We start from the raw sequence: 14,640 nt of genomic DNA, 5'->3' as shown, positions 1-14,640 counted from the left end.
TTTTATTATTCAACATAGTTGCCTCCGAGGGCGATACAGCGATTATAGCGATCTTCCAACTTTTCGATAACATTTTTGTAATACGATTTGTCTTTCACTTCAGAATAGGCCTCAGTTTCGGCGATTACTTCTTCACTGGCGCTTAATTTCTTTCCAGCGAGCATTCTTCTGATGTCTGAGAACAGGAAAAAGTCGCTGGGGGCCAGATATGGCGAATACAGTGGATGCAGAAGCAATTCGAAGCCCAGTTCAAGTAATTTTGCCATTGTTTTCATTGATTTGTGACAAAGCGCATTGTCTTGATGAAACAGCACCTTTTTTTCTTCTCGTTTTTTAACGATTCCATACTTTAAACGATCCAATTACGCTATATAATAATCGCGGTAATGAATATTATACCTTGCGCATCCCAGAATACTGATTCCATAACCTTGCCAGCTGACTGTTGTGTTTTTCCTCGCTTTGGATTCGGTTCATCGTGTACAGTTCAATCAGCTGACTGTCGATTGGACTCCAGAGTCAAATTATTGAGCTATGTTTCATCCATTGTCACATATCGAAGCAGAAATTCAGGTATATTGCACTTATCCATCTTCAAACACTGCTCAGAATCATTAACACGTTGTTGCTTCTGATCGATTGTGAGCTGCACCCATTTTGCACACAGCTTTCTCATGTACAAACATTCGTGAATGATATGATGTACACGTTCAGATGATATCTTCACAATGTCTGCTATCTCGATCAATTTCAGTTTACGGTCATTCAAAATTATTTTGTGAACTTTTTTGATTTTTTCATCGGTGACAGCCTCTTTTGGGCGTCCAGTGCGTTCGCCATCTTCGGTGCTCATTTCATCACGTTTAAACTTAGCATACCAATCAATGATGCTTGATTTTCCTGGTACAGACCCCGGAAACTCTTCATCAAGCCAATATTTTCCTTTAACTGTATTTTTTCCCTTCAAAAAGCAATATTTCATCAGCACACGAAATTCTTTTTGTCCATCTTTTTTCAAATGACCAAAATAGCCACACTCACAACGCAATATCTGACGAACTAATGGTCAGACTTCTGTCAAATTTTGACACGTATCGTTTGTAGGTTGATACTAACTAAAAATCATATGGATTCAATACTAGCACCGCCATTTGTGCATCAGACCGGGGACTTTTGAATTGGCCTAATAATGTTAATGTAGCTATTGAATTCCTTTTTATTGCTTGATACGAGAAATTCAGTTCTCTAACAGGTGAAATTTGCGGCGATTCCGCAGTTTATGGGAGCAGTATTATGATGAAATACAAGCAATGTGAAATATTCCCATATACTGAACCAACCATCCTTTCTGAGTGGGAATTCAAATCGATATCATTCCATTTCGTAGTCGAAATGAGTGAAATTTTCCAATCTTGAATAAAAAAATTAATCTAACACAAGCGACGAACGATCCTAGCAATCAATAACTCCTCGAAAAAAAATCCAACAAAAAAATTTGAATCGGTTTGTACCTTTTCTATCCATAGAAATAAACCCAGTCATTCCCTGTACACCAACACTCATCGCATCGAACAATATTCCTACTCCTTCATCAAACCACAAGACCAGTCACAAACATGTCGCTAATCCTGATTTAATAATCCCTGCATCTTTGTCTCTTTGACATCCCGAAAGATCCCGTTTGGTGGCTACAGATCACCTCCCTCGCGATATCCACGGGCCTATTTTGCATCACAACCGAGGTTTAAATCGGCCTATACCCTATTTACATATCCTGTTGTGACTGGTACAGGGGTCTGCCAGTTTTTCCATTGGGGTCCGACCGTGTTTATATTTCCCATATGTTTTCGTTTAATTTGATTCGAATTATATCCCCCCTCCGCTTTCGATGAGATTATTTTTTCAGACGTACTCCATCAACTTCTTTCCGGCTCTTCGAACAGTTCAAACACTTCAGCCCGTAATGTGGTAGGAATGAATTAGCGCTTTATCTGTTTGATTGTGTTCGAGGGGACAACGATATACGATTCTCTTGGATATTGTCATTCGAAAACGTTGGTATTTTTAAATTCCGATGAGTCATTCTTGGTAAAGGTTATTTTGTATAATTAACACTACAACAATAACAATTTCACAGGAATTCTGCCTAAAAACTCTAGATTTATATATTGTTTGACTTTTCTCGAATTACCTTTTCTCTCAATGACAAAAATTATTATTGATTATAAAAAATGAACAAATACCCAAACTGATATTCGAGGAAAATAGCTAACAATTCAAAAATCTGAATCAATTTAAATTATAATATTTAAATTAACGTTTCATTCAATAATTCCAACACTTTCTTCAAAATAGGTACAGAGTTGTTATTGTGATCATTTCAGGTTAATTGTACACGTTGAAAAAACACCACGTACATTGCGTTTTCAAAACTTCTATATCCAGTTCGGATTTTATCAAATGAGTTGATTTCAGTTGATTTATATTGTTCTTTTTAAAAATATTTTCTCAGAGAACCGAAAGTGTTCCAAAATAAAAACTCAAGCTCAAGTAGCTTGAAATCAACGCAAGTTCAAGTCAAGTAGTAGTTTTTCAATATCATGTCGAGTATTCATTCAAATTCTCGACTTAAAATTGAAAAACTACTTCATGACTTAAACTTGAGTTGATTTTAGTCAAGCTCAAGCTACTTGAACTTGACCTTGAGCCAAGTAGCTTGAATATCAAGCCAAGCCATGAATCCCTAAATACTGCACAAGCTACCTTTACTTCATGTCTCAGAGCCTCCAAAGTCCGTGAGGGGTGCGGTAAATTTTCAAGCCTTTTACCCATGATGTCTCAAATATGCTCTATGGGTGAAAGACCGGATAATCTGGACGGCCATGGCAAAAGATTCACATGGTTCTCTTCGAAAAAGTTTAAACTAACAACATGCAATATGAAGTCGGGCATTATCTTGCTGAAATATTGGATTCTCGAGCTGGCTAAGGTGAGGGAGAACATATGGCTCCACTATTTCTTGAAGGTAATGCAGCGCTGTCATGTTACCTCGAATAAAGACTAAAAGTGACCTACTTGGATGTGCAAAGCACCCCATATCATAACACCTCCTGTCGGGTGTACATGACGTTCAATATCAAACTAAGGTTCACGTCTTTCTCCCCGATGTCGTCTAACACTTCTTCGGCCATCATGTGCAACCAAGGAGAATCGAGATTCATGAGAAACGACGAACTGATGCCATTCCACATTCCAATGTTGACGTTTTCTGCATCACTGTAATCGTTGCCAGCGATGCTCAACCGTCATGAGGTAACACAAGATAGAGTCGATAATGCTGCATTCCAAAAGACCTTATCCGGCGGTAAACCGTTGCGATTTTCCTAATCACTCATCAGCCAATGATCGATTTGTAGCAAATATCTCTAATGGCCATATGTCTTAGACGTCGATCTTGAACTTCATTTGTGCCCCTTCGACGTCCGATGCCTACTCTTGTTAGATTTTGGGCATTATCAAACCACGATTGACAACATCTCATAACAATAGTAGGAGTTCTGTTCGTACGGTTAGCGTTTTCTCAAAATGACAACACCGCCTCTCGTAGACCAATAATCCGACCTCTTTCAAATTTTAACAACAACTAAACATCGACTTTGGATCTCCTCGAACAGCTGTTTACATGAAAAACCTTTCAAGATTTTTTCTCTAAATTCAATATTTTACTCCTTGCTATACTATTTATGTTTTACCAAAAAAAATTTAATTTAAACAGCTCTTTCTTGGTGTTGCAGTTTCTTTGTCAGTTAGTTATAATGTACTGATAGTTTTATTAATTCGAATTTATTTTGCCATGTTCAAATATCGAGCATATCGTCGACTCACCACTCTTTACGATACATTCAACCGCAAAGCGACTTCCATTTGAGACACACCTTCATGCTTTCAGTATCAATACATATGACAATAAGACAAGAAGGGAAACAAATGTGCCAAAATTATTTGCCATGAAGTGACATCAGTGAATGTAGATATTGCAATTATCAGAGAAATATTCAAATGCCATGTTAACATGTTATTATTTACTTACTATTGATCAGCGGAAAGAAAATCAAGCAGCTAAAATGGCGAAAGAGGATAAGGGCCGATTACACCCTCCACAAGAACGTCCCCTTGACTGCTCCAAAGGAAAATAATAACACCAGGAATGTCTTAGTGAAGACTACGAAGGGACAAAAATATCCCGGCATTCTGCCGCATTTGAATAATTACCATTATTGTATCCAGGCTAATCTATCACCCCATTCTGGTATCTAGATATCCGGATGACAAAAATGCGAGTGGCATTAAAAGGACATTCCCAAGGAACGAGACACGAATTTGCGTAACGCGGTCGCCGTTCGAATCGTTAAAGCTCATTGTGCCGGATGATATATGGTCCAGCATTGTCGGGCAAGGTGCTGGCTTTCGCGAGACAAAAAGACGCAGCCATCATAATACCGGTTCTCTTCTTCTCTTATTGTTGAGACATATATAAAATGTTATATACGTGAAATGGAGGTTATGAATACGGAATTTTAAATTGCGTTGGGACAAGATTGAATGGGACCCAAATTAAATTTCGACCTCTGTTTCAGGAATGATGTTTATGTTCCCGGCTTGGGCTTTTTTGGGTGTGTGATTGATATGGGATGTTTTTTTGAAATTCAATGAATCGTTCAATTTGAATAGTTACCCCTGTTCACATTAATTGTGTTATGGAATTGTATCCTCGTAATATTCATCCATAATTGTGTCATTTGGATTGTATAGTGAAAATGATCTACACACATCGTCAAGTGTCTTGGCCTCCTCTATCAACTTTCAACTTGTTGAATGTAACAAGACAATTTTGTGTGTGTGGAATCTTTACTATCTTATCACTTAAATGAAAACAATAAACCAGCAAAAAATGTTTCGTATTCGGGAGAATACTAGCATATTCGATGTTAATCAGTTTTCAAGGAATAACGAGAGTTGTTATATTAACAATATTCCGTGGAAAATACCAGGACATCCAATTTCTCAGTTTTAACGAGCAAGAATAGTAGCCCTACATCAAGAAGCTTTGTCTAACCACCAGATTGCGCAACGGCTGGCTCGGATGTAATCCAATCTAGACGTGCAATTTTCGATGACTTTTTTCAACATTTGTGGCCATATATCGGCAATAACACGGCGAATGTTGTCTTCCAAATGGTCAAGAGTTTGTGGCTTATCCGCATAGACCAAAGACTTTACATAGCCCCAGAGAAAGTAGTCTAGCGGTGTTAAATCACAAGATCTTGGAGACCAATTCACAGGTCCAAAACGTGAAATTAGGCGGTCACCAAACGTGTCTTTCAATAAATCGATTGTGGCACGAGCTGTGTGACATCTTGCGCCGTCTTGTTGAAACCACAGCTCCTGGACATCATGGAATTGTTCAATTCAGGAATGAAAAAGTCAGTAATCATGGCTCTATACCGATCACCATTGACTGTAACGTTCTGGCCATTATCGTTTTTGAAGAAGTACGAACCAATGACTCCACCAGCCCATAAAGCGCACCAAACAGTCAGTTTTTCTGGATGTAACGGTGTTTCGACCTACACTCGAGGATTAGCTTCACTCCAAATGCGGCAGTTTTGTTTGTTGACGTAGCCATTCAACCAGAAGTGCGCTTCATCGCTAAACAAAATAAAATGGATGTAGTGTGCTATACGTATTCCGCACAGAACCATCATTTTCGAAATAAAATTGCACTATTTACAAGCGTTGTTCAGGCGTGAGTCCATTCATGATGAATTGCCAAACCAAAGTGAGAATAAATCATTTGGCAGCTGTTAAATCGGTCTCCATCTTAAACAGTAATGCCAACTTAAAGTTATATACCTCGAAAAAAAACACTCGTTATAATGTGCTGAGTGGGTATAGTGTTCGGTCGCCGTACGTTGAACAAACAAGGACTGGTGGCATCTACGTAGAAAACTTGGGGTTTAATTATTTCATTTATCAGAATGATAAAGCCCCACCACACCGCACACGAAGGCTTCAAAACATTTTTCAAGAGATCAATATCCAGAGAATGAACTGGCCAGCAAAGTCACCAGACATGAATCCAATTGAGCATGTGTGGGATAACTTAGACAGAGTAATATCCAATAACCAAAACCCACCTTCGATTTTTCAGGAATTGAGTTTAGCCCTTCAGAAAGAATGAAACGATATGCCTGAAAATTTCATAAATGTCCTGATTCGTAAGATGCCTAGGCGTATTGGGAAGTCTCAACCTGTATAAAGCTAAGAGTAACAAACAAAGATTTTCTATCAAATATATTGCAGTTGATTGGAGGTTAATATTCATTTCATTTCCAGAACATAAATTATTTATTTCTTGAGAAACCTAGGGGGAGAAATTTTTGACGATGTGTGTATATAGTGTAGGCGACCCGATAAAAAACTTTTGTATTTTCACCATATCGAGGATTTAATACATATTGGTAGAAGTGGATCCAAATGAGTAGGAAATTTGTAGGAATATTGAAGTAGCTAACTGATATTTCAATTTGAAAGATTCAATTACCGGAAATTCCTGACATATCAATGACATATGTCAAACAGAACTGTCATCCGTGGGGTCATACTATGTTGAGCCATTAAACACTATGTATCGTTTATCTACTGCCGAACGCGTGAAAATTGTTGAACTTACTACAAAAATAATGATTCTGTGCTAAGTACATTTCGTGCAGTACGGCAGATTATGGTCGACATAATCACCCATCTGAGCGTACAATTGTTGAGACAGTAAACAAAATTCGAAGAGACTGGATCTCATTACCGATGTCTCGAAGCTCATACATCTTTGAAATACACGCTCGACCTAGAATATTGCTGCTGTAAGTGAAAATGATGAAGAAGGTCCAAATTTATTAATTCCCCGGCGCGCATAACATTTGGGTCTCTCTTACAGCACACTATGACTAATTTTGCATTGTGGATTTACATCTCCATCCTCATTAGGTTCAGTAGAAACAAAAATTAAAGCAAGTAGTGCTTTAACAACAATGTTTAGACGCCAATTCTTCGCATCGAATCTTCTTCAGCGACGAAGCACATTTTTCACTCGGTGGCTATGTAAACAAACAGAATTGTCTCATTTAGGGAATGTAACTGCTCAGAGACGATTACATCCACAAAAAGTCACCCTATGGTGTACCTTAAATTTGGTCTGGTGGAGTGATTGCCAATGCCAATTTATACAGTTTAATCAAAAATATTGTCAGTTGATCATCATCCTTGCAGGGGCAATCTTCTTGAGGCATGAGAGATTTGAAAATGAACAAGAAGTCACTCAAACCGTCAATTTTTGGACTGAAATTAATTATATGGAATTGGAAGAGATGTCTGGTTCCAGCAAGATGGTGCAACAAGCCACACAAGACTCGTTTTGGCTTTATTGCAAAAAAAATTACAAGAAGCGTAATTTCTCGTTTCGTCGATGTGAATAAGCTAGCAAGATCTTGTGATTTATCGCCTTTGGATTTTTTTTTGTAGGGTTATGCGAAGGATCGTGCTTATGCCGATAATCCTCAGACTATTGACGATCTCTAAACCAACATAGTCAAGTTATTGATGAGATATTTCCCGAAATGTTCCGGCAAGTCATCAAAAACTACCTCACAAGGATCGATTTCTGTAGAAGATCACGTAGAGGGCATTTACATGATGTTGTATAACCTTTTACTTACGGCAACAGGTTTTAGCAATGAACTAAGACCTAAAAATTAGTTCAATCTCTTAAGATCCGTATCACGTATAGTGGCGACACAGAGACGAAGTCAAAATGCCAGCTAACCACTTGAGTTAACAATATTCTCTTTCAGAATATACAAACCAAATAACTACCCAATTACACGAAATGAAGGGTACTAACGAGGAGCACAAACAGTATTAGATTTGGTCGTTTGGAACAGAATGGTCGGCAAATATTGTCTTATTGACGTTCCGTCAAAAATGTGGTTATGTTCTGCTTTGGGTGAAAATTAAATTATCGCTTAACTTGTTTCATATCTGAATTGTGATAATTGTGAAATACCAACTTGGGTTTGTTTAAGTGATCGCACGTAACGACACTGGTAATTTCTGTTGTCTATTCATAAACACAAACTCCTTGGAACAATCGTCTTTTATTCGAGTCGTGGAATTGCGTGTTATTGTTTTTCGTATGTTTGTTCTTGGAAGGCCTTACTCCAGTTGAGTGCTTCTCGACGGCTACTCTTGTCTAATGCAAATAGTTCATAGAATTTTGGTGTGTTAGAGCCCGTTCACATGACGAGCGGTCTACGCGCGGTTTGAAACCGCGCGTTTACAAGTACATGAATTTTCTTCGAAGCGTACACATGCCTCCGCGCGTTTTTATGGACCGCGCGTAGAGCGCTGTTCTAGAGCTTGCCCGTAGTAACCGCGCGTTGGCTCGCGGTTTGAGATCATAGGTTTCTAATGTATCCGTTCAGATGACCGCGTTTGCACGAGCTGATAGATGCCAGAGACGTATTTACGTATTTTCCTTCGATCCGTTCGGTCAGAAATATTTCAAAATGGAACCGGACGCTCCTGAATTATTCATAGATAAAATTGAGAATTTTCCTGTAATATGCGACATGACAAGTAGTGTATATTCAGATAAAAACTCAAGGGGAAGAACTCGTCATCATATCCTGTGAAGGAGATGCTAATGAAGAAAAAAAATTTATTATGTGACCACATAAAAATGATCTTTATTTAGAAATCATGAGATACACGTAGAACAAATACAAATGATTAGAAATAGTATCAAAATAACATTCACCTACCACTTAACAGCAGAAATCCACTATACTAAGTATATGGTTCTAATTATAATTATTCAACAATAAATTAAATATTATATTCTTAAATGGTTTATAATTATTTATTTCTTTGATTTCATTAGGCAGTCTATTGAAAAACTTTAAACAACTGTATTCTAGCTGCTGTTTGTGTTGAATTTAATTTACATTTTTTTTTCCTGTCGAGCCACGTGTCCTGCCCACTGCCACTTCAATTCTGCAACACGCGGTATAATATCTACGACTCTAGTTCTTTGTCGGATTTCTTCATTCCTTTTTCTGTCTCTAAGACAGACATTGAGCATAGTTCTTTCCATCGCTCTCTGCATCACCCTCAGCTGGTTTGCGCCGTTTGCGGTCTTCTTAGTTATTGCCATAGTTTCCAGGCCATATGTCGCTACCGGTAATATGCAGGCATCGAAAACTTTCCTTTTAAGGTTTATTGGGATGTCGTTATTCCTGAATATATATTTCATCTTTCCAAAAGCCATACAAGTTAGCCTGATTCTTCTTTTTATCTCTGCTGTTTGATTTTCTTTGCCGATTCTTATTGAGTGTCTCAAATATATATATTCTTCTACATTTTCAAGTTGTGTGCCGTCAATGTTTATGTGTTCTGTGGTGTTTTTGATAAGTTTGGTCTTCGAAACATTAATTTTCAAACCGACTTTTTTCAGAGCATCAATAAGTTGTTTTAACATCTCGCTCAATTCCTGCATGTTGCTACTTATTAGGACGATGTCATCGGCAAAACGAAGATGATTTAAGTAGGATCAGTTTTAATTGATGAATAATAGAAACTATTCGATCTATAATCACCTATCAAAACTTAAAAACGTTTAATTCTCACCTAAATCTGATACTGAATCCAGATTCAAACCAAAATGTAGAATTCGAACTGAATACGGGCCGTTACGCCAACGCGCGTTCACCGCTTGGCAACCGCGTTCCATGTGAACGGTATCCAATTATCCACCGCTCATTCAAACGCGCGTAGACCGCTTGTCATGTGAACGTGCTCTAATTTGCTATCAAAATGCATAGAATATATGATGTCGATACTTCCTCACTAATAGTCATTGAAATTTTCGTTTATGATGAACCAAGAGTGCTTTAGTTTTGCAAACTGTTACTGTAAAAATTTCACTGTTTTTCTAGTGAATTTCAACAATTTTTGCTAATAGCATAGTTTTTACTCGTCAAATATCAAAAGATGAAACTTTCAAAAGTGACAGCTGTTCAGATAGAGGACTATTCAAGATGAAACCTTCTATTTGAAGAACCTTTGAATAAATTCCGCTGTAATTTGGAATTACATTAAATGAAATTATTTCTCAGAAAATACATTGGAAGTAGCTAACATTGAAATCAGCATATTAAGCAGTTAGGAATCAGTGTGTTTTTATAGGCTTTAATGCTCTATTTACTTGAACTATATGACCAATTATTAGAAATTCATGGCCACGTTTAAATATATTTTTAAAAATAGCTCATTATGTTTTATTCACTATTGGATAATGTTTCACCTTCTATATCAATTTTTCCTAACGAATAAGGTACTATAAGTCACATAAATCAAAAGCGACTAGCATTAAATTCAAATGTGATCAATTAATATGTTAACCAAGTAGATAGCTCACAGTGGACATAATATTCCACTGAAACTGTAGTTAGCGAACTTTTCGACAAAAACGTTGTTCTCTTCAGAAACTTAACGTTACTTAATTCTAATTCTGTAGATAAGAGTGTGGCGGGTACATTCAGTCGATTCAGTGCAAGTTGATGGAAACGTCAACCTTTCAATATTTTCTTGAATAGAATATCTGCTGACAAAACTCTCACAAAAAGGTTAAAGATCTCAATGCCATTTGAATAAAAATATTGAGAGTTTTCAACAAATACATGTAGTTTGATATCATAATTGTAATAATTTCTTATCCTGAATTCTTTGTTTGTCTCTATATTCTCTCTTGACAAAATTTCTAGAAAACCTTAGTTTAGTATCTTTATATACTAATTTTCATTATTTTTTCGTGGATTTTTCGATTTTTTTATTGTTATTAGTATTCTCACGATGGCGCAAATTTAACAAATCGAATATCATAAGAATCGGTTCTGTCCTGCTTGAGTTCTAATTGATGTGACTTACCAGACTTTTTTTTATGCAGTTGTCCCCTAGTAGGTACGACACACTGATAATGTAGATACTAAAAATTATGGAAATGAGAACAAATTTCCTACAAAAATGAATTCTTACTGTTTTCACTTCTGAGACACAGGCTATTAATGTTTGAAAAATTACTCACACTTTTTCAATAATTCCAATATAGCTGTAGATATTTCGATGCCTCACTTAACGTATTAGGTTAATCTTCTCGTTCTTGCATGATTCAAACATTTTCAGTGACGTAAATGAAAACATTTCAAGATATCAAGCCTACCTCAACTTGAATGTCACTGAGTGGAGAAGTTGAAACGAAGCAAAGTAGATATGAAAAATGATCACAATTATTTTTCATACAAACTTTTTTGAATCACATCCAATTATCTTCAGCTATTTCGTTATTATCGGAAAAAGAGTTTTTTCATCTTATACAACACCATGTGTTTCGGAATTGAAAATAGTTTGGTTCCTTTTATGCAAATAATGTGTGATAAAGTGTTCATTAAATTTATAAGTATTTTCTATCAATTTGTTACACCTCCTCTGGGACATTCGGTACAAAAGACATTTAAATATTTAGAAGTCCTAATAGCTGAAGCAATTAGAAAAAATGGTTGAAAATTTTGAATAGCTAGGACTTTTCGTTCAGAGGGTATCGTCCTTATGGACGTTTTGAAATAACCTGATTTTCAGGGATTTTTAGCCTTCGATGATTTCAAGAAGAAAACCTTCATGGAATTAAAGTCCTTAAACCATTTAACTGAACGACAAAATCCACTTTTGCAACTGTATACCACAATCTTTTCTTTTACTAACTATTCCAAAAGCATGCTCCAACCTGTACTCACCACATTTTCTTTTTTTCAGGTTATGGACCCCATGAAATATTCCATGGACGCCGATAAATTCAGAGCGCCATTCATGCCGCCATCTTCTCTCGCCATGTCCATGTACTCCGAATCTCCGTCAAAAGGCTTCCTCGAAAGGAATTACCTGGAACAGAAGTTCTACGACCCCAACAAGATGTACATGGACAAGTACCAAGACGCTTCTAGGGGCTACCCATCTTTCGATCTCTGCAAGATGTACCAAGATCATTCCGGTAACCAACAAGTGTCCGCTGGAATCGGCTCACCCCGTAGCTCTGACTCTCCTGACGTGAAGCAGAGCCAAGAGCGTCACGACGCCACGTCATCGTCCTCCTCGACGACGACGTCTTCTGCTGGTGCATCGCCAGGGGGACTGTCCAGCTACTACCCCAGCACTCAGCTACAGCAGAGCAATTCCGTGCCTGGGTTACTCCCAATGCCGCAGTACACTAGTCAATACTCAAACACAGGCGAGTTTAGGAGGCCCTTGACGGTTATACTTTGACCAGACCACATGTGAACGTGTACTGTGACTCCTACCACGGCGTGAATAGTTAATATGTGATTCTCAACCATGTTACTGTTTGTGGCAATGTGTCAAGTGATCATGTGGAAGTCTCGGTTTTCCTTATGAGGCGAATTTCAATTTATATATTGTGATATTTATTTATTTCGAGAAGTAGCTTATTGTATATTCAGTCCTTGGATAACTTGGAGGTAGTGAATGGTAGTTATCGAATCTGTTGGTTTGTTTATTCTCACGTTGAAGTTTTTGTTTCTTCCTCTTATTCAGATATGGTAAAGAATCTCTCACCTCCCGAATACAGCTTGGAGTCTTCAGACTTGACTGGTTTTTAAATTTCAAATACATTACTACAGAGAAGAACTCTTTGTTCTGTGACAGGTTTAGATTTTTAACGAATCTAGAAAGTATCATCAATACTCAAGTGGGTATTTGTAAAAATATATCAATTTGAGAATCCACAACTATAGAGCCATATAGATATCATCCCCGTGTCCAATAATCTAACCTAAAAATTTCAGCTTTCTATTTAGAGGAAACCTAACAGAATCCCTAACTGAGATTATAATAACGATATGAATCTTTTTAAATGTCCAAAGAAGTCTAAAGGTTTTCAACCAGGGATAAAAACTCAACATCTATTCGTTCAATAAAAAGGTTTATTTTTTGGTTGAAAGAATTGTTGTCTTATATTCATGAACGAAATATCAGAAAATAATGCTGAACATCTAAAGAAAATAGTCTTTCGTAAAAGAGCTCAATTGCTTTCAGATACATTAATGATCTGAGGACTATACATTCAGCATATCAAATTAAATTGAATAATTTGAAAGAATTGTGACATAATATCAGTAATTACAAAATTCTTTCTACCGAAAAGACCAATATAATTTCTTGAAATGATTCTAACAAATGGCAAGAATTTACCTATTCGAATGAACCAACAGATGTTGAGCCAACTCTATTGACGACCACCTTCAGACAGTTATCAATTAAAACTATATTTGTGTATTTTCTTCGTCTGTTTTATGAATACGAATATTGTTTTATTTCTCAACAGGACTCGGTTTTCCATCGATTCATATCAAAAGAAGAAACGAAAATTTTACGAAAAACCAAATGGTTACAGCTTATCTCGAATATTCATGATTCGTTTCAATTCCCGTTGTACAAATTGTAAATATTAAACAGATAAGAAATTCGTGTTAGATGTTCTCTCGTTTATGTTTATATATTCATTTGTTATGAAATAACCTACATAAAGTACTTTAAAAACGCAGTATCACCTAGTATTTTCCATTTATGTTCCTATTTGCAGTAGAGATTTGCAGGAAGTTGCAACTTTAGATTCTTTAGAAGTTATGTAAATTGTTATTTATATTGATCTTATTATGAAGATAGTCTTAAATGTAGTGTTATGTGAAGTTATATGCAAAGAAGAATAATAAACTAGTGCGTGGCTGTTCCAGCGATAACTTATATTTTCTTTTCCTTCCTATTGAAAAGTAATTAGCAGAAGAATTCGCAGTTGTTCAAATATTACTCAAGAACAGCTTCTGGTACTGGGAAAAAAAGATTATTGATGAAACATTCAATTGGCAATGGTTCTTATCTAGTAAACCAAAAAGTAACAGCGCTTTTTCTTTGATACTCTTACCAGAACAGTTCTGTATCTTTGTAATTTTAAGAACTAAGTTTAACTTATACAACAATCTTTAGAGGACGGATCATCTGGTATGTGTAATGTATATGAATGCATGACCGCAAAAACTAAAAGTTTTATGAAGTTTACAATGACTACTTAAGAGTCAACCCTCAAATGAAGTGTCAGATTTGTTTTTATCAACATAGAAACAAAAATGATGTGGCCACTCTCGACATAAATAGTTTTAAGGACATTTGAACACAAATATTTAGACAAAAAACTTACTCCCGATGCTTCTAAACTTTGGAACAATATTAGGAAATGTGTTGTAAAAACCTTGGTAGGCAATTTTTCGAATTTTCATCCATAGTTCAATAATAGTATATTATTTCATAAGAAGAGGTGCCACCCTCCTCCGAATAAAATATGAAATTTTTTTGGATTTAGCTTCGTTGGTTGATATTCAAACATCTTCATTCTCTCGCTTGTGATCACGTGACATGAGGCTCGGTATTTCTCTCTCTCTGATGTTGAAGTCACCGCTGTGC

General features: G+C 36.5%; 1 protein-coding gene across 1 annotated transcript in view; it reads left to right on the top strand.

The window, feature by feature from the left end:
- The window catches only part of LOC123678257 (transcription factor Sox-2-like), an 86,107-nt gene extending 72,185 nt beyond the window's left edge, over nt 1-13,922 (top strand). Inside the window, exon 5 of the mRNA XM_045615168.1 lies at nt 11,923-13,922. Within this exon, the coding sequence (XP_045471124.1) occupies nt 11,923-12,429 (507 nt within the window). The 3' untranslated portion in view covers nt 12,430-13,922. The remainder of the gene's footprint in view (nt 1-11,922) is intronic.
- Nucleotides 13,923-14,640: the final 718 nt, after the last annotated feature.

Source organism: Harmonia axyridis, chromosome 4 (assembly GCF_914767665.1).
Source record: "Harmonia axyridis chromosome 4, icHarAxyr1.1, whole genome shotgun sequence".
Taxonomy (NCBI): domain Eukaryota; kingdom Metazoa; phylum Arthropoda; class Insecta; order Coleoptera; family Coccinellidae; genus Harmonia; species Harmonia axyridis.
The sequence above is the reverse complement of the archived record's forward strand: the minus strand, read 5'-3'. Positions and strand labels throughout refer to the sequence as shown.